The following is a 26,015-nucleotide window of genomic DNA, read 5'->3' as shown; positions in this document are numbered from 1 at the left end:
CCATAAGGAAAAGGAGATAGCAATTTTTCGGACATATTTACAGAATGGATGATTCCAAATTAACAAAAAGGATTTTCAAGTACCTTTGGGACAAAAAGGCAACAACTAGCTGGATTCAAGAAGTAAGGAAAGATTTAGAAAGAAATAATACAAGAGAAGAAGAAATTATGGACAGAGAAATTTTTAGAAAGAGGGTAGTAAGTATGGAAGGATTCCAAGGAAGATTGAACAAGAAGCCTGGTGCGAAGTGGTCCGAGGACAGAAGGAAAGATCATAGTGAAAGGATGAAAGAATATTGGAAGGAGCGGAAGAGAAAACAACACAGGATGAAGAACTGAATTGAAATTGGCACGTGGTCCTTAGCAGGCCTCATCGGAAAATAATAATAATAATAATAATAATAATAATAATAATAATAATGACGTATGGCATCCGGAGAGGCTTGGTGCAGGTATTTTTCTAGTAGACGGCCCATTGGGCGACCTGCATGAGTGAGAATGGAACCCTGCCTATGATGATTTCTAATACTGAAGACATCACGAACACCTAGCCCCCAGTCAGACGAATTAACCAATTAAAGATAACATCCCCGACCCGGCTGGAAATCGAACCCAGGACCCCCTGGGCCAAAGGCCAGCGTAATAACCATTTAGCCATGGAGCCGGACGATTTACGATTGAACTCGCTGGATAAAGCGCTGTGTACAGACTGGATTCGGTGACGGGTCATGTGAGACTAATGGAGGAGGATAGGTTACCTAGGAGAAAAATGAGCTCGGCTATGGAGGGTTTAATTGAAATCGTCGTCTTGGTCTCCCTCTGCTTCCCCTACCCTCGATGGTACAAGTAAACGAGGTCGCAGAATTAGTTAAAAATAGAGGGTTGTGGAGGCACATAGTTAATTCACAGAGGTTTGCAGCTGGACGCAGTAAGACATAATGAACTACTGTGTTTCTCTGAGTATTATTATTATTATTATTATTATTATTATTAATATTATTATTATTATTAGTAGTAGTAGTAGTAGTAGTAGTAGTACCGTTTAAAAACAATGTATGGTCATGGCGCCTTATCATTTAACCTGAATGATGGCTGTGAGCGGGTGGGCGTCTCCTTTTGTAAGATAAGGTATTGCCGAGAACGCCTTGAACTCCTTATGCTGCACTTAGTTAGGAAAGAAGACATCGCAGTGACGGTTCGTGTCAGTTCCGATTGTGTTGTAGCAAGTGCCGTTTTCATCGCCACAATGGAAGGCATTGCATTGTGTAAACCAGTAAGTTCTGTCTGTTGCTGCAATTGAAATGTGCTCGACAAACAAGTGTTACTGTGGTGATACTGAGCCCAGGCGTTGCTGTCCATCGGGACGGCAATTTTTATTGGGTGCAATTTGAAGGGGTCATCTCAAAATCCCGCTAAGTGCTATTTACGCCTATAAGTTTGCCAGAAAACTAAACAGACATTCCTACTTTTCAAATGTTTGTATGGAGAAAACCAAACGCTGAATGAATGAATGAATGAATGAATGAATGAATGAATGAATGAATGAATGAATGAATGAATGAATGAATGAATGAATAAATATTAACTGAATTGCCAAGAACTATTTTATTAACAGGCCAGATTTACGAGCATGGGAGGCATTGAAATCATGAAAATAACATAATTATGTCTAACATATTGTTCGTGCAAAAGCCAGTCAGATGCCAAAATGGAAGCAGTGCAAAAGCCGATGACGTCTTTTAAATCTATAAAACCTAACTGAAATATCTCATATTTTAGAATCTAATTAAACATAATAGTTGAATATTTACTCATAAATAATACCTATGAGAACTGAGATATGAGCTTTGTACACGAGCTTAAATTTAACCTTCATATATAGCAAAGTAGAAGCCTCCGTGGCACAGACGGCAGTGCGTCGGCCTCTCACCGCTGGATACCGTGGTTCAAATCCCGGTCAGTCCATGTGAGATTTGTGCTGGACAAAGCGGAGGCGGGACAGGTTTTTCTCCGGGTACTCCGGTTTTCCCTGTCATCTTCATTCCAGCAGCACTCTCCATTCTCATTTCATAGCATCTATCAGTCATGAACTTTGGGAGTGGCGACCCCATCGTACTAACAGCCTATATATGCTTCATTCATTACATCCCTGGCCCGGTCAATGACTGGAAAACAGGTTGTAGGTTTTCATATATAGCAAAGTAACGATGGAAATATATTTGTACATACATGTTGGCGCCTCTGTGGTGTAGTGGTTAGCGTGGTTAGCTGTCACCCCAGGAGGCCCGGGTTCGATTCCTGGCTCTGCCACGAAATTTGAAAAGTGGTATGAGGGCTGGGTATAGGTGGGTTCGATTCCTACCTCAGCCATCCTCGAAGTTTTTTCCGTGGTTTCCCACTTCTCCTCCAGGCAAATGCGTGGATGGTACCTAACTTAAGGTCACGGCCGCTTCGTTCCCTCTTCCTTGTCTATTCCTTCCTATCTTCCAATCCCCACCATAAGGCCTCCGTTTAGCATAGCAGGTGAGGCAGCCTTGGTGACGTACTCTTGTCCTCCTCCCCAGTTGTATCTCCCAGACCCAAAGTCTCACACTCCAGGACACTGCCCTTGAGATGGTAGATGTGGGATTCAATTATTTCTGATAGAAAACGTATACTTGTCATCTAGGAATGGAATAGTTGTAATTATATAATCCACATATTCTTCTGTTAATTTGCTCATTTCTGATTGGGTCTTCGCCTTTTCTTCCCTTCCTTTGTTGTTCTGCACTCCATACTATACATGTGAAAAGCAAACGCATGCACTGGTACATAGTCTGGTATTTGAGGAAAACAATTGCCGGAGATTCCCGCGGCATCTGTGAGGGAGCCACATAACTTCAAGAACAGATATCTGGCACTTCCTTGTCACATTGGTGTTCTAGCTTTTCCCGTTGGCTTACATATTTTATTAAAACTGAGATAGCCGGGTGGAGTAGCTCAGACGGTAGAGCGCTGGCCTTCTGAGACCGGCATGACAGGTTCGATCCTAGCTCAGTCCTGTGGTATTTGAAGGTGCTCAAATACGTCAGCCTCGTGTCGGTAGATTTACTGGTATGTTAAAGATCTCCTGCGGGACAAGATTCCGGCACCTCGGCGTCTCCGAAGACCGTAAAAGTAGTTAGTGGGACGTTAAATCAATAACATTAGTATTAAAACAAACAATGTTAATTTTGGCTTTATTAGCTGGTTTTCTGAGTAGACCCCTTGAATTTGAGCCTCTCTTTGTATTGCTTTGCTCTGTGTCACTTGTTCGGCAGTCAGTTGCACCTTTATATACAGTATTTTCATTCATTCATTCATTCATTCATTCATACATACATACATCTTCGTTGTGGACTGCCATCTTTCAGTGTTCTGTCTGCAGACCTCTGTGAATTTACGTATTATTATTATTATTATTATTATTATTATTATTATTATTATTATTATTATTAAACGTAAATCGTAGCAATAGTAATTAGCTGTGATTCCCTAATGAAATAACCTTATAGGAAGTTTTTATAATTAAATGGTAAATTATAGTACAGTACAATTATCAAAGTTGTTATTATTAGTATTATTAATTTCTACGTAGATATTATAGCGTTATTGTATTTAGGAAGCAGTATGTCTTTTCACTTTTTAAACTGCCTTTACGTCGCGCCGATAGATAGGTCTTATGACAACGATGGGATAGGAAAGGGCTTGGAGTGGGTCGGAAGCGGCCATGGCTTTCATTAACGTACAGCCGCAACTTTTGCCTGGTGTGACAATGGGAAACCACGAGAAACCATCTCCAGGGCTGCCGACAATGGGGTTCAAATCCACTATCTCCCGAATACAAGCTCACTGCTGCGCGTCCCTAACCGCACGTCCAACTCGCTTGGTTATCATTTTTTGTATATTATGTACTTTGTGTATAGGGCAATTACAGTATAGTAGGGTAGGAGTTAGCTTCAGATTTAATGTTACTACTGTACTTGCTTAGGTGTAAGACAAGGACTAACTTTGCCAGGAATCATCATCACAGTCTTGTATTTACAACTAGCTGTGTGACTTCGCTTAGTTACAAAACTTTTATCATTAAATCATTAAAGACTGAGTTGTGTTTTTTTTTTTTGCTATTGGCTTTACGTCGCACCAACACATATTGGCCTTATGGCGACGTAAAAGAAACTGAGTTTAACCACCGTTGTGTTGGTCTCTCTCTACTTTCTTTCCGTCCATGGCCGAGTCCATTATTTTCATAGAGAACCTACCCTTGTCCGTTCAACTCACAGGACCCCCCCACTGCCGAAGTCAGTTCATACGTACAGCTTTCTTCTTCTCATTTAGAGCACCTTGTTTTTAGTGTTCCCACCTGCTTGCACTAGCAGTCATTTTTGCTACTTTAATGTCTGTTACTTCTAATGTATGAATTCAGTTTCCTGATTCCTCCCAGCTTTCATTCCCGGAGAGCAAAATTGATCTGAAAACAGACCCCTCGAAATACAGTTTCGTCCGAGGACTCGTGTATTATATATTTAAAGTAATTTAATGGAAATTCCGTTCTGGACAAAGAAATAATTTTCTGCGAATATTTCATTTGGAAGCAAAATCATTGTTAGTGTATGAGATACCTATTTTGCTGAATGTTTATAATAATGTTATTGTTTTTTATGTCCCACTAACTACTTTTGAGGGTTTTTGGAGACGCCGAGGTGCCAGAGTTTTTGACCGCAGGATTTTACATGCCAGCGAATCTACCGACACGAGGCTGAAGTATTTCAGCACCTTCAAATACCATCGGACTAAGCCAGGATCGAACCTGCCAAGTTGGGGTCAGAAGGCGAGCGCTTGAACCGTCTGAGCCACTCAGCCCGGCTTCGCTGAAAGAAGAATCATATTCTCAGTCCTTCTCTAAATAATTACGCTTGTGTATTTTTTTAGTCCAGCATAATTTAACGTTTATTCCGAAGTAAGAGTGGTTCCATAGCGTTGGCACGATCATAACTTATGGCTATCCCAGTTCAGATTCTAAGATACGTAAAAACTTTCTCGTCCCCGTCCATGACTAGATATCACGTGTTTCTTATCAATCCTTAATGCAACTCCGATAAGGACTGATCTCTGGAACGTTCATCATGAACTGTTAACACTGTCGATGTCAGACAAACGACGAAGATAGCTGTAACACTAACATTGGGCTCTATTTTTTCCTGACCCAAAATTTCAGGCTTCTCACGTGGATCTCCACATAATGAGTTCATGAACAATGACCATTAAATAGTTTAACTGACCTCTAGAACCTAATTGAGCCAATAAGCTATCTAGCAGTCATCTTGTGAGTTTGAATTGAACTATGCACTGTTACAATTAGTATTTCACGGCTCCTCTGTATTAATTTATCTGGCTAAAATCTTATAATCCGGAATTTTCTGAAACTTTAGTTAGGATCACATGTTATAGGCAAAGTTACTTTCGACTTCCTTTACTGAAACATTGGTTACCATATTTCTATTATTATCAGCGATCTATTTGGTCCCCGAGGCATCAAGAGATAAATGGATGATCGTGTGTTGCTTCCTGGTACCACGAGGGTAGCCTCTGTTTCCGGGCAAAACGATTTACTTATTTTCATGTCACGCAAATTCAGTCCCTATCATCATGATACTTTGTTTTCTGATTATTCATTAACCATGGTGGGAAGAATATTCATGTCCCCCTATTTCTTGTTAATGGCGTGGTGGTAGGTAGTTGTGTGGCGGTGAAGCTCCCTCAAATTGTGTCATTTCAGTGTGTTATACCTTGTGTATGCAGCTAGAAAGGTATGTACTTCTAACAGTTAGCATTTTACTATCAGACTGATAGATACGTGTGCACCGAAATTCTGAAAGAACAGTAAAAATGAAATCCTACAACCTGTTTTCCAGTCAATGACTGGGTCAGGGATGGAATGTCTGAAAGAACAGTAAAATTCCAAATAAAGTGAGTACAAATTGTGTAGATTAGATGTAAACAAATAATAGTGAATACACTGTTACCAACAGACAATTTCAAACTAAGGGAGTACTATCGCCGTTGAAGTATCACTTCACCGTTTCGCAAATTCTCCGCTATGAATTCATGTGTAAAATATGGTAAAACTGTTAGCAAACGGAATAGTCCAGAGAAAATTAAGTGCAGAGCATGTCAGGGTTGGTTCCATTAGTAAATGTAACAGAACAGGACGTGGACATAATAGAATCGGAGGGATGGTTGTGGAAGTGTAAGTGTAAGACGCATGCGCCATCTGTTAGTGATATCTACCAACTACTAACTGATTTGAAAAATGAAGTAACGAATGTTAAAACAGATGAAAAGTATAAAGACTGAACTGGAGAACGTGAAAATAAACAACTTTGAAACCGAACGGGAAACTAGGCAAGAGTTTAGAATTAACTCTCGAGAAACTTGACACCGCCGCGGAGTTAATGAAGCTACAATCAAAAGAAATAGCGCTGTGTATAGAAAACATTGACAAACTGAAAGAGGAGAACCTTTAACTTAAAATCAGTTTAACGATGTAACATTGCAGCTTAACGATTTAGACCAGTATGGTTGGAGGAATTCCATCGAAATTCATGGAATTCCTGAAACGAAAACAGAAGACACGCTGGAATTAGTGAAGGTGTTAAGTCGAGCATTGGACATTGAAGTGAGCAACGAAATGATGGACACCTGCCACAGATTAAAGAAAATCCAATCAGTCTTCAGCGGGAATCATTGTGAAGTTTGTGCAGAGAACTGATAAAGAAAACTTTATTCGGAGACGTTAAGTGAAGAGGAATCTGAACGCTTCTCAGCCTGGATTTCCAAGCAATGGAATAATCTACATAAACCAGAACTTCTTATCGTAAGAAGATTCTTGGGCTTGCGCGCAGATTGAAGAATGAGAAGAACTACGTGTATTTGTGGATTGATCATTCAGTAACACAAAGCTTTGCAAGCGGGAATAGGACCAGTACGTGTATAACCTAAAAACACTTGAAGACGTCGTCAGTAAGTTGAACTAAAATGACTTATCTTTCAAACCCACAATGCATTCTAATATACTGTAATTTCTGATTATTATCAGAATGTAAGAGGACTCAATACCAAAGTAAATGAATTTTACGTAAACAGTACCGAATCAGAACATGATGTATTGTTAATTTCCGAAACATGGTTAAGTAGTGACGTCAGGAAAAAAATAGGTATAATGTATATCGTAGAGATAGAATGGGTACCAAGAGGGTAGGAGGGGTACTTACTGCTGTCAGTCAGGAGATTATGTCACAGCAAATAATTTAAAATTTAAAGAAATTGAGACAGTATGTGTTAAAATAGTGTTACATCATCATACATACTACCTTGTATCTGTATACTTCCCACCTGCCAGTGATATAGGAACATACTTAACATTTTATAATTTATTCGAAACTAATGAAAAACTTCAAAGCCAGGATAGCATACTTGTAGGCGATTTCAACCTTCCGTTAATAGTTAGCTCAGATTACGATATGCTAAATTGTGGAATCGCATACAAGTCCCTAGCTAAATGTATGACTCAGTATCAATTAAAATCTGTCAATGTTTTGAACGTTAATGATATAACTCTTGATCTCGTTTTAACTCATGTGAGTGGTGTAGCCTAACTGTGAGCAGAGAGCAATATCCATTAGCCCCAGAAAATTCACACCACCCTGCACTAATATTTCTTCTAGAACCAAAATGTGAACGCGATCGAATAAAACAAATTCGTATTATAGCGAACGATTTTCAGAAAGCAAATTTTCTTGGTGTATACAACATGTTTCGAGAAACGGACTGGTCTGAGTTGGGAAAAATTGAACATGTGGATGAACCAGTAGAACGTTTTTACGTAAAAGAAAATTCTGTCTTTGAAGCCACGGTACCCCAAAAAGAGCATTTTTTTTTCGAGAAACAAATACCCGGTTTGGTTTACTTCGGAAATAATTCATAATGTTAAGCTGAAAGAATTGCACAGAAGACGTCAAAAATGTTCTGATCACAGTAAACATGTATATAAACAACTCAAGAAATATGTTAAAACATTAATCAACAAAGCGTACAAAGATTATATCTCTGAAATACAAAACAACATCACCAAAATTACTGAATCATTCTGGAATTTTTTTAAATAAGCGAACTCAAAGATCCACCCTTACAGAGTAGGAAGCTTAATATTTATTACATTAGATAATAGTCGAAGTATTTCCAGTGGTTTTGCAACGTTCTTTAAATCTATATACTCTTCTTTTCCATCTTTTTATGCTATTCCGGATACACCGCGATTACTGGTAAAAGACTCCGTAGGAGTAGAATTTATAACCACAAGTGAATATAAAGCAGTTATTATGAAATTAAAGCCCAAAAACGTCATGTGGCCCTGATGGGATACCTCCCTACATCCTAATAGCATGTTCTGAAGTGTTACTTATTCCTTTTCTGAGAGTGTATAAGTTGATACTTAAGAAGCAGACATTTCCCAAAGCCTGGAAAATATCGAGAGTTTTTCCAGTATTTAAATCCTGGGACAATAAGATGTATGAGAATTACCGACCTGTCTGTATTTTATGCGCTCCGTGCAAAATGCTAGAACAGATTGTATATTATTGTATTTTCGCTCTGGCTTTATGCCTGGTAGATCGACAATAAGCAATATCATTAATTTTACGCAGTATTCTTTTAATGTGCTACAGAGGCAACGAAATGTTGATGTAATTTCCTTGTATTTTTCGAAAGCCTTTGACAAAATTGATATTTTATTGAAAAAGATCTCTGAATTTGGAATGACTTCGCCAAAGCTAACACTGATTTCATCTTACCTTAGCGACAGAATACAGTATGAAGCATATCGCAATTGTAATTCAGACATTTTATGTATATTCTGGTGTTCCGCAGGGTTCAAACCTGGGTCCGTTGCTGTCTAACCCTTATATCAACGACCTCCCACCTAAGGTTAAGTTTTCAAACTGCCTTTTATATGCGAATGGTGTAAATCTTTATAAAGAAATAAAACGTGGTGGAGTCATAGACAAACTACAAAGCGACTTAAATCAGTTATACGAATGGTGTATGGAAAATAATTTATATTTCAAAGCAATGTTTCTTCTTAAAAATTACACACGGTAAATCCCCTAAAGAACACGTGTACTCTATCAACAATGAATTACTGACGCAGGTTAATTCAATTAATGATCTAGGAGTACACATCACAAACAAGTTGTCGTTTAACCCACACATTTGACACAATTAATGATGCCTACAAAAAACTGGGCTTCTTAATCCGACACACCAGAGACCTGAATAATATCCAAGCCCTCAAACGTTTGTTCAATACACTGGTGAGATCCAAACTTCAGTACGCGTCGGTACTTTGGTCTCCCCTTCACAAATCTTATTAAAACCATGTGGAGAAATTTTAGAACCGTTTCTTACGTTCTTTAAGAAATATAACAGGTTTGTCCCTAGCGGCATAATTCACTGTACAGGTCTCCTGAAAGAATTTAACTTCACTTCATTATTAAATAGACGTGTAATAAATGATCAAAGATACCTCCATAGAGTTATGAATAATGTGGTAGATAACGGTTACTTTCTACAACCATTTCCGTTCAATACCCGGAAAGTAAATTTAAGACACATCTCTTGTTTCTTCCGATTTCTAAAGCAGTATTTTATAGAAGCTCACCACTGTTTTGAATATGCACTACATATAACGTCACGTTTCATAAAGTTCTTGATCTTGATTTAGACTTTCCTGTTAGATACAATCATTACGTAAAATTATTAAAGAAGGCACACAGTTAAAGTAATGGTAGCACTATACTGGGCACTTTGAGTTCAGTTAAAGCACTATTTCTGAAGGTAGCCTATACCCTATAGGTATATGTACTATATTTATACTTATTTCGTGGTTAGTTTTTCTTGTATATTTACCTGTAACTTAGCAGATTACTATATTATGCCGTCTCATTGCATAAGCAACGTTATTCTACTCATGATGTTTTCATGAAAAAACTGTTTAAATTTCTGTTGTTTCATTTTAATATTTTACTTAAATTTATTTAATGTAAATACAGATAAAATGTAAGGAAAACTGCAAATACTAGCGTCTATTTGTACTTAAGATTTAATGTGCTGTTCATACTGATTATCACAACTAATCTCTTATCAAACATATGTATTTCATACCTTACTTTCCAAGATTTTCTTTGTATGTCAGTTCCTTTAACTGGTGCCATTTTAAGAGTAGAGTTATTTCTTTTGTAGAAACTAATTCTTAATTTATTTGATGTTTCTGTATGTCTGCTTTTATTTTTATTCATTTTTATTAAGTATATTAGGTCATAAGTCCACTTCGAACTTAAAAAAGTATTAATGTGCTGTAAATTCCGATTGCTGCTTTACTTCTTAATGATGTTGTATAATTTTATTTTTAGATATTAATTTCTTCCTGACATTTGTTATTTTTAATAATTAATGTATAGTGACTAAGCCACCTGCACCAGGCGAGTTGGCCGTGCGCGTAGAGGCGCGCGGCTCTGAGCTTGCATCCGGGAGATAGGTTCGAATCCCACTATCGGCAGCCCTGAAAATGGTTTTCCGTGGTTTCCCATTTTCACACCAGGCAATTGCTGGGGCTGTACCTTAATTAAGGCTACGGCCGCTTCCTTCCAACTCCTAGGCCTTTCCTATCCCATCGTCGCCGTAAGACCTATCTGTGTCGGTGCGACGTAAATCCCCTAGCAAAAAAAAAAGCCACCTGTAATTGAAGAAACTTCTCTGTTGGTGGTATGAAATAAGTAAATATGAAATATATATTTGAGTGCTGTAAATCTTCCTGATTGCTCGTGGTAATACTGAGAGAGAGAGAGAGTAGCTTGTGTAGAATACAGGATGTATGAAAAATGCCATCCTGTAACAATAGATTCCATGATTAAGGGGATCAGGACATTTTAAATGAGGACAGGAGCCAAACTTCTACCCGCAGTGTTCATCCAGAGTCAACTGGGTCAATAATGTAATGTATTTCTAGACGAGATCTGTGGTCATAATATCCTTAGATGTCTCGAAAGGAGTCTACTTCCATCACCCACCCTCTTTTTTCGGCGTCTAGGGGTCATATGGAAATGGCGTATGGCTTTTAGTGCCGGGAGTGTCCGAGGACATGTTTGGCTCGCCAGGTGCAGGTCTTTTGATTTGACACCCGTAGGCGACCTGCGCGTCGTGATGAGGATTAATTTATGATGAAGACGACACATACACCCAGCCCCCGTGCCAGCGAAATTAACCAATGATGGTTAAAATTCCCGACCCTGCCGGGAATCGAACCCGGAACCCCTGTGACCAAAGGCCAGCACGCTAACCATTTAGCCATGGAGCCGGACGTCTAGGGGTCATGAGACGTCAAGATACGTCAGAAACAGATCTCGAATTTTTGCACGAATACAGTACTTCCGTAACTCGCACTGTCGTTCGAAATTAAGAATCTGACAGAGACCAGGCAGAACAACTACGGCGATTCCCACTTCATAAATTACAGTTGCAGAACTACATCACCTTACTTTGCCTAGTTGACTGAATCAAAGTTGTAAGCTAGAGGGTTTGTTCTCATCCTCATTTTAATTTTTCTAGCGAGCAAGTTGGCCGTGTGGTTTGATTGACGGAGCTATAGGTTTACACTCGAGAGATGGTAGGTTCGAACCCCACTGTTCGAAGATCTGAAAATGGTCTTATGTGGTTTTACATTAGGCATATGCTGCTAGTGTACCCTAATAAAGGCCACTGTCACTTCCTTCCCAGCCTTAGCCCTTTCCTATTCCATAGTTACCACAAGACCTGCCTTTGTCGGTGTGACGTAAAACCAATAACAAACAAGTTCTGATCTCGTTTATCACCGCCAATGTATGTATGTATGTATGTATGTATGTATGTATGTATGTCACTTAGTCCCGTTTCCTGATATGAGATCGGAAATGAGATGAGGTGACATGTTTGTACGGCCGGTTGCCCTTCCTGATGCCAACCTCATTTGAGGACATAATGAAGATGACACGAATCATGTTGAATGAAATTGCGCTGAAGAAGTTGAAGGAGTCGGTGTATGTATGAGAATGTCCCGACATTTGTGTGGAAGTAAAATGGGAAAACCACAGAAAACCACTCTCATGACAGCTGAAGTTGGAACTTGAACCCACTTGTCTCCCGAATGCAGAGATTAGCTCTATAGCCGTGGCGCGTTAAAATGTGCAGCCACTCATTTCGTTTATTACCGCCAGTGATTTTTGGAAGAAGTTTTTTCCTGCATCCTGAAAATATGCTTAGCTGAGGGTCCTAAAATACATTCCATGAGAGGACTAAAAGAGTCAAATTACGTGACTACATCCTGGACCACGGTTACTCTCTGCATGTGTTCCAACAATTATTTTCCTTATTGTTTCCCTGCATTTGCCCGCGGAATGTAATTTCTGGAATAATACAGTTTTTCAAGCCTGGATTCCCAGGTCCCAAATAATAATAATAATAATAATAATAATAATAATAATAATAATAATAATAATAATAATAATAATAATAATAATAATAATAATAATAATAATAATAATAATAACTTGTCTTCCTTAGCGTAAGCCGATTTGTTACTAGCGGATTACCAGGGATTTGTTGTCGGCGCAGTGTTCCCCTCAGTCGTTAACCTTGACTTGTGGACCGGGAGAGTTACTACTCTGGACAAACAACTGGCCTGACGTGACTGGGTCAGCCTTGGTCTAGCCTTGCTGTTGATTTTTAATAGTTCAGATGGATGGCTTCTTGGCTGAATGGCCAATGTACTGGCCTTCGATTCAGAGGGCCCTGGGTTCGATGTAACTGCGTATAGTTAATTCGGCTGGCTCGGAGACTGGGTGTTTTATGTTCATCTTCATACTTATCTTCATCTACATACTACAGACCACACTACTAACCTCCACAGGAACACGCAGTAGTAAATAATTCCCACCACGTAGAGTTAGCGTCAGAAAGAGCATCACGGCCGTAACACTGAACCAAATCCACATCCAAGTGCCGACCGCAATAAATTGGGGAAAAGGGCAATAATAATAATAATAATAATAATAATAATAATAATAATAATAATAATAATAATAATAATAATAATAAGAAGAAGAAGAAGAAGAAGAAGAAGAAGAAGAAGAAGAAGAAGAAGAAGAAGAAGAAGAAGAAGAAGAAGAAGAAGAAGAAGAAGAAGAAGAAGAAGAAGAAGAAGAACCCAAATCAATATCTGGATATACTAACCCCTAGACCAGGGGTGCCGAAGATATAGCCCGCGGGCATTTTATGTGGCCCCCCTGGCCGAGCTCTTATAATGTGCTTAAGTTTCAGTTCGGTACCTACGATAAACATAGTAAGAACTGTTTTGTAATGTACGGAGAAAGGAGATAAACCAAAATAAAAATCTCTGAATTATTCATAGTTTTCTTCTTGACGTGATGTTTCTTTCTCTGGGCTGTCGAAACGTTATAAAATACATAATTATTCCCACCTTAAAATTATGTAAGGATATTCATTCGTCTCATGGAATTGCAGCTGCAGACTTCCCCGGAGAGTGAAAGACCCCATGCATTCCACGGGGGATTATACGGGTACAGTTAGTTATCTTGGAACATCCACAGGAAATGGTCAGTCTACAGCCGGAAAGTGCTTTGGGAAGTTCATTGTGGTTTATTACTGTAGTGTGAACTAACATTCTTATGAACGGCTGATATCTAAAATCGTTTTAATAATTATTTGTAAACGAAAAAGTCCCTTTACAAACGTAGAAAAATGTACAGTGTGCTGTGCCGTGAGACGCAGACCTCTAATTAATTGGTAATTTTATTCCAAGTTAAAATATTGTTTACTTTTCTCAATTCGTTTTGTATTGCCGAATAGCCCTGTGAGAGGTTGGTTAATTGGTTGGTGATTAAAGAAGGGGGCACCTGGGTGTGTGTATTAGCGAAGTACGGGGGGGGGGGGGAGGGTTGAGTGTTAGAAGATAATATGGCCCGCGGTTCGTTTGGGAATCTGCCATTCTGCCTGCCCGCAACCGCAAATTAAGTTGAGCACCACTGCGCTAGACCAAGGAGAATCACTCTAGTACCCAGTCGTAAGTAGCGAGTGATGCCTCCCTTGGCGCGGAGTTGTAGCGGGCCTTGTTGTTCATAGCGTTTTACTTAATGTGTTCCTAATACATGAGTTACACTTCACTACTGCTCTTCTTAGACATTTGAATTTGACACACACTTTTCCCCCGAAGTACGCACGGTTTTCTTATTGTCATCCACTTTTGACAAACGAGACTTAGTCCTATGCTGAAAAAATGAGTATATCTTAGATTCTATTAGATCTAAACTTAGTACAGTGTTCATATAGTCCGAGAGATTTCTAGTTTCTTGTTACTTACGAACATTATGGAACTCCCACGTTTACTCCCACTCCTTATCAGCAGAACGAGTTCAGGTGGAAGTTCACTGCACGCATTGTACTGTGTGACACAGATGTTCATAACACTTGACAGATACGAATTGTGCAGAAAGTATAGCTTGGAACATTAAGTTGTGATCAATATTCAAAATTATCATGCAGATTAATAATTAATGGTACCTTTATTGCTTTTACGTTCCTCTAACTAATTATACGGCTTTTGGAGGCACTTATTTAACGAAATTATGTGCTGCAGGAGTTCTTTTATGTACTGTTAAAATCTACCGGCACGAGGTGGGCGTATTTGCGCACCTTCAAATAACACCGAACTGAACCTGGATCGAACCCGCCGTCTTGGGCTCAGAAGGCCAGCGCTTTTACTGTTCTAGCCACTCAGCCCAGCAAATTGCAGATTAAATTGTATTTTAATAATAATATAAATTAACAGGTTCGTATCAGTAAAAGAACAGGCTGCCAAATCACATACGTGCCAAACTTCTCAGATTATACAGTACGGGTATCCGAACTTTTGGTTGGAAGTTTTGCTGTCCCTCCTAAATAGGAACAAAGCCATGGGGAATGATCGTCACTACCTTGAACAGAACTGTAATTAACTTAAACCTTGCCCGAGGATAGCGCGGGAGGGGCATGCAAGGTTTTTGCCTGAGGCCATCATGACATGTCTATTTCGTTAGCTCTTTGTGTCTTAGCGACCCGATGAGGATAAAGCAGAGCTTTTAATAGCTTTTACGAGGACGAATAAAATATGAACGGATTCTACACTTACATATATGAGCTCTTTTAACAGCACATGACTTGATTGGGAATGATCCAGAATTACTGTTCGCATATTGACCTCATTTCGAGAATTTGGGCCATGGTATAACGAAGGACATCTTATATAGATCTCACGCAGCCGCACAGCCGCGCAGCCAACACGTTGGAACAGCTGTTCCTTGTCATAGCAGTAAAGATTTACAACAAGAATATTTATTTTCAAGGTGTGGAGAATCATTTCAGTTGAACTATAGCTCCGTTGGTGAATCAGTGGCAGTATGTTGGTCTTCGGATCCCAAGTTTTCAGGTTCAAACAAAGCAGACGAGTCGGATCTTTTAGTTCATTCGACACTCCATGATGTAAGACATGTACATTGATCTCCCGTAGTGCCATCTCTTGGAGTTTGGTTCCTGAACAAGTAAAAGCCTAGGTATGTCTTACGATGTCGCATTGTAAAAAAAATACCTGATGGCGAAATTGGTGTTTATCCGACAAAATTGAAAATCCAGCAACAATTCACCCAAATAGAGTTTTGGATTTTCTGCTGTCTAGTAGAATAAAACGAATCGTCGAAATTGATACACAGGCAGTCTGAATGGCCGCACACGGTAGCTGTGGACATACGATTATTATTATTATTATTATTATTATTATTATTATTATTATTATTCAGTTCAACTTTGATGGTGTATTACTTTTTTTTCGTAGATTTTAGCGCGTCCTATTGGTCTGAGTGAAGATGGATTTTTATAGATACATGGGTTAGACGGTTACATGCCATGATCTTGTTGTTTATCCTTGATGTCTAAGAACTGTAAGATTATCAGACCTGCTTGTACTCTGACATCGCGTTTTTACGGTCGGTATCGCTGGTTATATTTGGCAATGATTGGGAAAGGTGCTTCTGGGTATCAAGTAACCTACTACCTGAACATATTTCTGAAGAGATGTAAATCATCAGACGATCATCAGTCCTTCAGGACGACTGTTGACACTCATTACTGCTCAGATTACTACCGTTTCATTCCAACTACCGAGGTACTCAATGCTAGACTGGAAGTTGATATAGTTTTCTCTCTATCATAACCGAAATTCTCGTCGAGTTGTTCTACATTATGGGGTTATATCCCTTCCAGTGCATATTCTTTTGCGTATTGCTCTCTCTAGATTTTAATAATCGATGACTAAATATAGATTCAAATAACGACGTCATTGGTTTTACGTCCCTCGAACTAGTTTTACTACCTGAGTGGTTTAGGCGGTAGAGCTTCGGCCTCATGAGCTCAAGTTGGTGGGTTCGATCCCGACTCACTTCTGTGCTCAGATACGTCAGCCTCGTGTCGATAGATTTACCGGCGTGTAACTGAACTCCAGCGGGACAAAATTCCAGTACTTCGACTTCTCTGAAAACCGTAATAATAGTTATTTATTTTTTGCTATTTGTTTAACGTCGTACTAACACATCGAAGGTTTTCGGCGACGGAAGGGTGAGAGATTGGGAAGGTAGCGGCCGTGGCCTTCATTACGGTACAGCCCCAGCATTTTCCTGGTGTAAAAATGGGAAACCACGGAAAACCATCTTCGGGGCTGCCGACAGTGGGGATCGAACCCACTATCTCCCGAATGCAAGCTCACAGCTGCGCGACGCTAACCGCACGGCCACTTGCTCGGTTAGTAATAGTTATTGGGACGTAAACTATTATTTATCTTTTGTCGTCCGTCATCATTTATGTTTGCGGATTTTGGAGACGTCGAGGTGCCAGAAATATCCTACAGGACGATACGAGGCTGGCATATTTGAGCACTATGAAATTAATACTACTGAATCGGGATCGAACTCGCCAACTTAGGCTCAGACGTCTCAGACGCTGTAACGTCTAAGCCACTCAGTCGGGCAAACTTGGATTCAGAAATAGTTTCTTGCATTATATACACTTAGTTTGAACGGCTGGTCTGAGATTTCTTCTGCAGTTTTCTGCGAATTTAATGAATGAATGAATGCAAAAGGCACAACTGTTTTTTTTAGTTTGTCATCCAATTATATGGATACTAGTTCACATTATAGTTGTAAGAAAGACTGTATATAGCCTACATAAACTGAGAGATTACGTGTTGTTGACTTCTGTGAGAAGGATACCGGGGTGACCGTGAAGCGGCTATAAATATTCACTCGCGTTCTTACAGCTCTTTGTACAGAGGTCTTCCTAGCTCACTCCACTTGGATGGAGGTGTGAAGTTTCTGTATAAATACCGCTATCCTGTAAAATTGTCCCTTACATAGAAATCAAAACCAACTTCCCCACCAAACTGGAGTGTTGAGGAAAACAGATTATCTGTTTTATTAAAGCGGTTAGGGCAATTCATAGCGAGTGTTATAATTTAAAATCGTTCTAAGAAATGAACTTTTTTTAACGCTGTGTATTAATAATGTTATTAATTTTACGTCCCTGTAACTGCTTTCGCTGTTTTCAGAGACGCAGTGGTGCCGGAAGTATTACCGCAGAAGTTCTTTTTACGTTGCAGAAAATCTACCGCCGCGAGTCTAGCCTATTTCAGCGTTTTCAAACACTGCGGGATTGAGCCGGTATGGCACCCGCTTACTTGGGCTCTGAACCGCTCAGCTCGGATTGGCAAAGTGTAGATAAACCTCTGTGTATTAGATAGCAAAGACATCTCTGTGATAAGTACATTGTAGCTTACATTGTACTCGGAAACCTTTTAGCCAATCACCTTTTGTTTTGGGAACTGTACATTGGACGTGGAAAAGAATTGATAAATCATGTGACCCTCGGATGATGAAGACTACTACATAGTTGCCTACCGTTAGGGCAAGATGATTTTCTTTCCTTTTTATTTTCAGATTTTCGCTGAAGGAATGTCGGTTGATTCAGAGAAACGGGGAAACTGCGTTGCACTGAGGTTAGGTTCGGCTCATTCCATGATATTCGAATTAGCTGGCGGTCTTCCTCGGGAGATAATCCTCGCCTTACACCTGTGCCTTGCTGTCGACCACTATCCCATTTCCTGGAGCTGTCGAATCCACCTCTGTCCTGTCCGAAGTTGAACGTCATTTGCCTCTGCAACGCCCATGCAAGCATTGAAATTCTGAAGGTGAAACATGATACGACAACAAACGTTATATCTGTAGGTTCATTTATTTCCGAGAAAAGTGTACCTGCAAGGAACTTACGCAGTACCATGCGGTGTGTGTGTGTGTGTGTGTGTGTGTGTGTGTGTGTGTGTGTGTGTGTGTGTGTGTGTGACATAGGTGTGGGAAATCTAAAATATATTTCAGGATAAGGATCTGAGTCCTTGATTGAATGGTCAGCGTATCAGGCTTTGGTTCAAAGGGCTCCAGGTTCGATTCCCAGTCGGGGTTTTTAACTGCGTAGTCTATGGTTAATTTCCCAGACTTGAGAACTTGGTGTTTGTATTCGTCTTAATACACTCCTCTTCATTTTCATGCAATGCACTATGCTGCCAACCGCTACTGAAACACGCGATAATGAATACATCCCTCCACACAAGATTGGTGTCAGAAAGGGCATCTGGTCGTCTAACTGGGCCGAATCCATATCGAGTACCGACCTCCAGTCAAACGGGAAAAAGGTCAGAAAGAAGGAGGAAAAGAAATTACGTGGTAAGGGAAGATGTTTCTTGGCAAGTTGAAATTCGTGGGATTTGTTGATAAAAATGGTTTTCCCTTGTGTTGTTTAGTGTAGAAATGTAGCTGTACGATATATTCTCTACCACAATCAACTATATGTATCTGACGTGTCTCACGGCTATAAACGAGCCTGTAGATAAGTCAGTCATAAAAGGGTTTCGGCGATCACACCCGCTCAGTTCTCTTCTATCGAATTCGCAGTTCAGCCCTGTCCTACATTTGCCGATAGTTTCGCAAGCTGAAAGTTAGTAAGCCCAGGAAATAGACTAGCATGAATTTCTCTTGTGATGTCGCAGCTGAGAGTAGCTACGTATGCAAGTAACGTAATACAATGATTGTGGTATTCTGCATAGTGTATCCTGCCAGTGCTGTTTACAGCTGGTCAGTACATGAAGTTCACTTTTCGTGATTTGATTTCTCTCACGGCTCATGCTGCTAACACAGTGGCTTCAACAGTTATGTGCATTATGCTCTATACGTCAAACAGAGCACGTTTTCAATGGGCTTTCTTATTCCATGTGCTCAGTAATAATGTCTCTGACCTTTAAAGTGTTTTGTGGTGGCCACCAATATAATTTCTCGTTCCAAGCTGAGAGCAGTAACAACTATTTGTGTCAAACTACCAACCATATCGTGGAACATAAACCACTCGTAGCCAGCCAGTAGTCTGATTTCCCTTTATGCTGTATACAATGCGGAAGGACTATTCACCATGCATTCGCTTTTTCACGTGATACAGACCTCGCATAAATAGTGAGTTTTTCTTCTTGTGTTCAGCGTGATGACATGTCGTTCCGTTCTTCAATTAGTTGGCTCAAGAAAGAAAAAGAAAAAATGCCGTTGTATTGCAGTCGAGAAATCTTATACCTTTACTTTTCTTATTTGCTAGCAGTATAGTTTACTTTGTATCAACTATTTACTTCACTGTTGAACGATTCACAAACCATCGAGGAAGTAGCCACGAACCTACTACGCTGGCGCAGCAGGGGGAGAGGTGATACTTCCACGTGGCGCGTCCCAGGTGGCGGATAGGGGGGTCCTAACCGACTTGCCGGCGGACTCGAGGGAAATAAAATACCTCTCGCGGACCAACACACTACTCCCTATGGGTGGGGGACGCAGATGTAGAATACACCCACTGTATCCCCTGCCTGTCGTGAGGGGCGACCAAGGGATGATTGAATTAGAACCATGAAACTACTTTTGATTCGTACCATCATGCGGGGAACACCATAGGTTGCCTGTACTTGCGAGTAGTACCACTGTATTAGGTACGAAATAGGTTTGTGATTAGTAGCAGTATAGAGCCTGGCCTGGGGGTTTTCCAGTACCCGTGCTTCGTACCCATGTGAGCAACACCGCGGGTCTGGGCGTTGCCTGTGAGTTGTACCACTATATGAGCGACACCGTGGGTCTGCGTTGCCTGTGATTAGTACCCACCATGTGAGGAACACCACGGGGCCCGTGGGACCGGCACCCGTGACTAGTACACCTAGGTGAGGAAACTCATCGATTTGCGTTGGCTATGAGTGGCTCCATTGTGTGAGAAACACCATAGGTCTGCGTTACCTGTACGAAGTACAATACTTGTGAGTAGTACCATCTTGTGTTGAACACCGTGAGTCTTCGCTACTTTTGATTAGTACCCCAACATGACGGATACCATGGGTCTCCTGTACTCGCGACATGTACCATTCTGTGGGGCCTTAGACATGGATTTTGCACCCCTTTAGGCATCAAACATCATTGTCCTTTATGAGTGGTCCCTTGGTCAGTAATACCTTTATTTACGATCTTTTTTTGAGTCTGATCCACTGTTTTTTGTTTGTTTGTTTTTTGTTTTTGTTGGGTTCATGTCCATCCATTCATTCTTCCTGACATTTTTATTTTATTTTGGTCAGTGGATTAATTTGAACTTTTTGTTATTTCATTTCGTACCATTAGGGGCCGATGACCTCGATGTTAGGCCCCTTTAAACAACAAGCATCATCATCATCATCATCATCATCATCATCATCATCATCGAGCAAGTAGCTGCGCGGTTTGAGTCATGTAGCTTTCAGCTTGCATTCGGGGATAGTGGGTTCTAACCCCATTGTCGACAGTCCTGAAGATGGTTTTCCGTGGTTTTCCATTTTCACACTAGGCAAATGCTTAATTAATGCCACGGACGCTTCCTTCTCACTCCTAGGCCTTTCCTATCCCATCTTCGCCATAAGACCTATCTTTTTTGGTGCAGTGTAAAGCAAATTTTAAAAAATCACAAGCCACATACGTAGCTTGTCTGTATATACATACATAAGGTGTCTGGCTTGGTGGCTCTAAAAGTAGAAGCATTGACCGTCTAAAACCAAGGTAGCAGGTTCGATTCCGGTTCAGTCCGGTGGTATTTGAAGATGCTCCGATGCGTCAGCCTTGTGTCGGTAGATTTACCGGTACGTCAGGGAATTCCCGTCGGACACAGTTCCAGCACCTGGGTGATATGAAAACCGTAAAAGTAGCTAATGGCATGTAAAACTATATTATTATTATTATTATTATTATTATTATTATTATTATTATTATTATAGGAGCGTCCCAAAAATAATGTGACACTGGCTAGCTGACACTTTTCTTATACACTACTATGATCGCGTAAAACAGTCACGTAAAACTACAAGCTTACTTTTTATACATTGACCAAGTACACATGACTACCATGTCCCTGGCCTCCAAATAAAACTACATATCCATTATTGAGTTAAATTGTTTACCTGGACGTGGTTTTTCACTGTGATATCCAGCAAAGTATCGACCAAGTGGCGTATGCAGAATTTCGTCCAGGGGGACGTCATTTTTAAGACAAAAAGTAGTAGTAGTAGTAGTAGTAGTAGTAGTCGTCCTGAAACACACGAATGAATATATTAAAATAACTGTTTGAATTAATGAATACATATGAAACTCGTCCAGGATAATTACAGCAGCATGATGTTGAATTTACTCTGTGAAGATTTCTTACATATTGCTCCAGTCCACTTTAGTCCGTTATTCTGTTGAATATACAGTAATTGTTTACAAGAAGGTTGGGTATTCGATGAAATCAACATATACACGCCCTGTATAAGTACACAGTTTTGTCATTAAACATGGGGAATCGCAGTGCATGTCCAAACGACAGCTATTCTTCATTAGTTTGTTCAACACATCTGAATTTGGAGTGTATTCGGGAGTGCTAATCCATTTCATCTTATATTTCCAGTGGAAATACGCAAATATGTTTTTAGATGGCGTATTGTTGAACCATATAATTCGTTCGTGCATTTTGATAGAGCACAGATAACATTTCTAGCTGTGTAAATATATTTGGGAAAATGTTGGGTGTTGCTCATTGTTAACGTTTCTTGGATTATGATGATGATGATTTATTATTATTATTATTATTATTATTATTATTATTATTATTATTATTTCTGATCCCGCATGTTAGTTTGAATGTGAGAAACGAACTAAGAGATTCAACTAATATATTTACACTTGCAATTTTTATAATATCCATTCTCATACTGCGATAAATATCGTAAATAATAAAATCCAATTTGGGGAAAAGTTTTGTTTTACGGCCTTCGCTCCTCATTTTACGTAAGGCTAGGTCACGTAGCCTAGAGGATGGTTGTGAAGAGGCTCTTAAATAATCTCCGTGAGTTGCCAGGTGTGCACCAACACTGAATGGGTGTGGGTGGTTTCAGCAAACATGCAGTATGAATATTTAGCTGTTGCCAGTAGGCGAGCGCTGCGCTACTCGGACATCGACTATCAAGATGCCTCCGTGATTATAGAACTAAATGAGGCCACAACACTAGTTGCAAATCGAGGATTGTGGCGACGTTTAGTAAATACTCAGAGGCTTGCAGACTGAACGCTGAAAGGCATAACAGTCTATAATGATAATGTATGTATGTATGTATGTATGTATGTATGTATGTATGTATGTATGTATGTATGTATGTATGTATGTATGTATGTATGTTAATTTTTACTTAACATTTCTTAAACTACATATCCACTTTGGAATATTGTGGCTGAGATTATACCAAGTAATTACCGGTGGCATGGTATAGGGCAGCGAAGTGCCGTCGTGTATAGGCAGGAAGGAGAAAAGACAACTTTTGTCGTAAAACTGAATATGTCACTGGCTGAATCTGAAGGTTGAGTTGCGTTACGAATTATTTTATGCTCTAATAATCTTGATTGCAAGATAAATTAATACCTTCCAAGTATCAGAGGCATTATTTTTGTGTGAAAAAGTGGTCCTGAAAACCTTGTGTAATACAATATACATGTACGTAATTGTGGAAGCATATAAATTGTACAGTAAAATTAATAAAGAAACTTAACCAAGATTGGGCTGCTTTTCTGGTGCCCTACTTACTGCTATAACCTTCATCCAGTGATCTGGCAAGATTAAGACCAGGTGGCATTCTCTTACATATGTAACGTATGACTGGATATATCATTACCCTGGTTGTCATGGAGCTTTACAGCTTACATACTTCGACAATTTAGTATAAGTACGAGTATACAGTACATGAGGCCATCAGCACAATGGTGGCATAACTAATATTTTGTTTTAGATTAAGTGCGATAACGGCCTATAATAAACCGATATAACACCGGAATGCGGTGCACAATCATGTTGTGTTGTCCGATCGTGAATGTTCACAGCAGACACTTTGGCCACTGTAGACACTGAGGTCGATATCGCACGTCATCCGAAAATGTTGCTTTGGCCACTATTGCGCTGATACATACCCGTATTTACGCAAGATTTCTGGGACCACAATTTCACACAAATATCATATAGTGTGGTTTCTTATCCTCTAATCGAACTTCGACAGGTGCATCTTCTCTACGTAAACAGAATTTGAATAACAGCGGAGCGTCATATAAACGCCAAATCATTGATTTTCATAGTGCACCTGGAGGGTTGTTCCTGTGGCATGGGATTCACTTTGGAAGGAGAATAATTTCGGGAATAGCGCCAAAAGTCACTCTACCGCAGGATCGAAACAATCTCTTTCTGCTTTCCAGTCCCATCACGGAGAGTGTTTTAGCGCGGTCAGCTGTATAGAGGTGGATTGAGGAATGTCTAAACAAGCAGTTCGTACTAACGCTCCTCCCAGAAAATAGGAGTCTTGAAACTATATTAATAGTCTTACGAAAATGTAGTTTTTGGACTATCTGGTAGCTGATTTGTAATTTGCTGTATCATCTTCAAACCGAACTTTCGCAGATGCATCGTAAATATGTAAACAAAATTTGACCAACCATCTACTATTCGATATCGAGGTTATTTTGTTGTGTAAGAATATTTTCGTCATATTAAAGAAATGTAATTACTGTGTATTGTACTGGTAAAGTAAACTCGTGTCCTCATCTCGAGGTGGTGCAGCTCTTCTTTCGGCACACCCTTGATGAAGGTGAGCCTGGCTCTTGTACTTCTGTTCCTGCCATTCTTAAATTTCTGACAGTACCAGGGATCGAACCCGCGCCTCCGAGGACAGTAGTTAATAGTGCTAACCGTTTCACTACGTAGACGGACATGTTGTACTGGTAGTAATGCTATTTATGGATCGTATTTTTCTACAGATGTATTTCTGATGTCGTTTTGTGCTCTTCCCGACGACCTCACGAGAGCAAGCAGTCTGTTGCTCTTGTACTTCTGTTCTCAAAATAACGGATTTGATCCCGTCTGAGTTAGATGACATTAAAGGGTCTTTAAGTACGAGGAAACTCGTTAGCCTGGGTTCCGAATTAATGCTTGGTCCCTCGCGTAAGCCAAGGGTAAAAGTGAAGGATAGTTAGGATGATTAGATGAAACAAAATATACTTAATTTCATTTGTCTTTGCAGCAGATTCCAACATTTTTAGTATTGGTTTCCATACTTTCTCCTTGTTGGCTGAACAACATAACCACTCCAAACATCCGGGTTGATTCCGTACTTTCTTTCCCCTCCAGTTCCTTTCGAAGTTCCGCTCCGACTACTGTGTTTTATCTTTGTGCAAGAACATCCGGCAGGGGTGTCATTTTCTTTTGATGATTAATGGTAGAATAATTCACGTTACGTAATAGTTCCTTGTTTAACTCTTTCTGAACTAATAATTGAATTCAATTTGCTTTTTCCGTACACACAGCGACATTCAGAAAGTAAACCAGTTTTTCCTCCTCATTGTAGGTCTTTGTTCTCCATTTTACACGGTGAACTTGGAAATATTTCACAGCTTCCCTTTGTACTGCTATATCTTGGACTCCATTAAAAGCATTCGGAAGTTTCGCGGGGCATGATAGCTTAGTTACTTCGTCTCTCGCTTCTCACTTAGGCAGTTGTAGTTCGAATCTCAGCAAGCGCACGTGGGATTTCTGAAATGTAGAGTGGTAAAACGGGAAGTCCTGTAGCTGCAATATTCGTATAGACATACAAAAGCTACAGTATAGTTCATGGTGTGTAGTTGGTCAAGGCCCGCTCGCCCTCGGTACTCACCTTTGTGCGATCGATTCCCGACACAGTCGGTTGAATTCGAGAAACCTAGTGTCAGGAAGTTCACTGGCACCTTAAAGGACCCTCATGGGCATATGTGTAGAACACCAACGTATCTTAAAATCTGTAGCAATCAAAGGGACGTTAAATATTATTATTATTATTATTATTATTATTATTATTATTATTATTATTATTATTATTATTATTATTATTATTATTAACTGCACCACTTTTTAACTGTCACCTGAAACTGGAGAAACGGCTTAATATAGTGTAATGTTTTTGTACAGGTTTTCGGCGACGCAAGGGTGCGAAAGGGCTAGAATTCTCGAGGAAACGGTCATGGCCTTATTTAAGGTAAAGCCCCATTTGCCTGGTATTAAAGTGGGAAACCACGGAAAACAATCTTCAAGGCTGCCGACGGTGGGGTTATAGCTCACCATCTTCTGAATAATTTCGTTTCCGGAGCTAAGCCCATTTAACCCCTTCGAGATCTAAGGTTTTAAAATATGTTAACATTGATGTTTTCACGGCCTGTACTTGTA

The 26,015-nt window shown here is 39.9% G+C and overlaps 1 protein-coding gene across 3 annotated transcripts in view; it reads left to right on the top strand.

Moving 5' to 3' along the window:
- Positions 1 to 26,015, top strand: part of ssh (Protein phosphatase Slingshot) — an 834,886-nt gene that overhangs the window by 370,573 nt on the left and 438,298 nt on the right. Inside the window, exon 1 of one of the 3 annotated variants that reach the window (XM_067141517.2) lies at positions 1,207 to 1,272. The exons of the other annotated variants lie outside the window; for them this stretch is intronic. Coding sequence (XP_066997618.2) covers positions 1,246 to 1,272 — 27 coding nt within the window. The 5' untranslated portion in view covers positions 1,207 to 1,245. Of the gene's footprint in view, positions 1 to 1,206; positions 1,273 to 26,015 lie in introns of those variants that run through there. 3 annotated transcript variants of the gene reach the window in all.

Source organism: Anabrus simplex, chromosome 2 (assembly GCF_040414725.1).
Source record: "Anabrus simplex isolate iqAnaSimp1 chromosome 2, ASM4041472v1, whole genome shotgun sequence".
Lineage (NCBI taxonomy): Eukaryota > Metazoa > Arthropoda > Insecta > Orthoptera > Tettigoniidae > Anabrus > Anabrus simplex.
The sequence above is the reverse complement of the archived record's forward strand: the minus strand, read 5'-3'. Positions and strand labels throughout refer to the sequence as shown.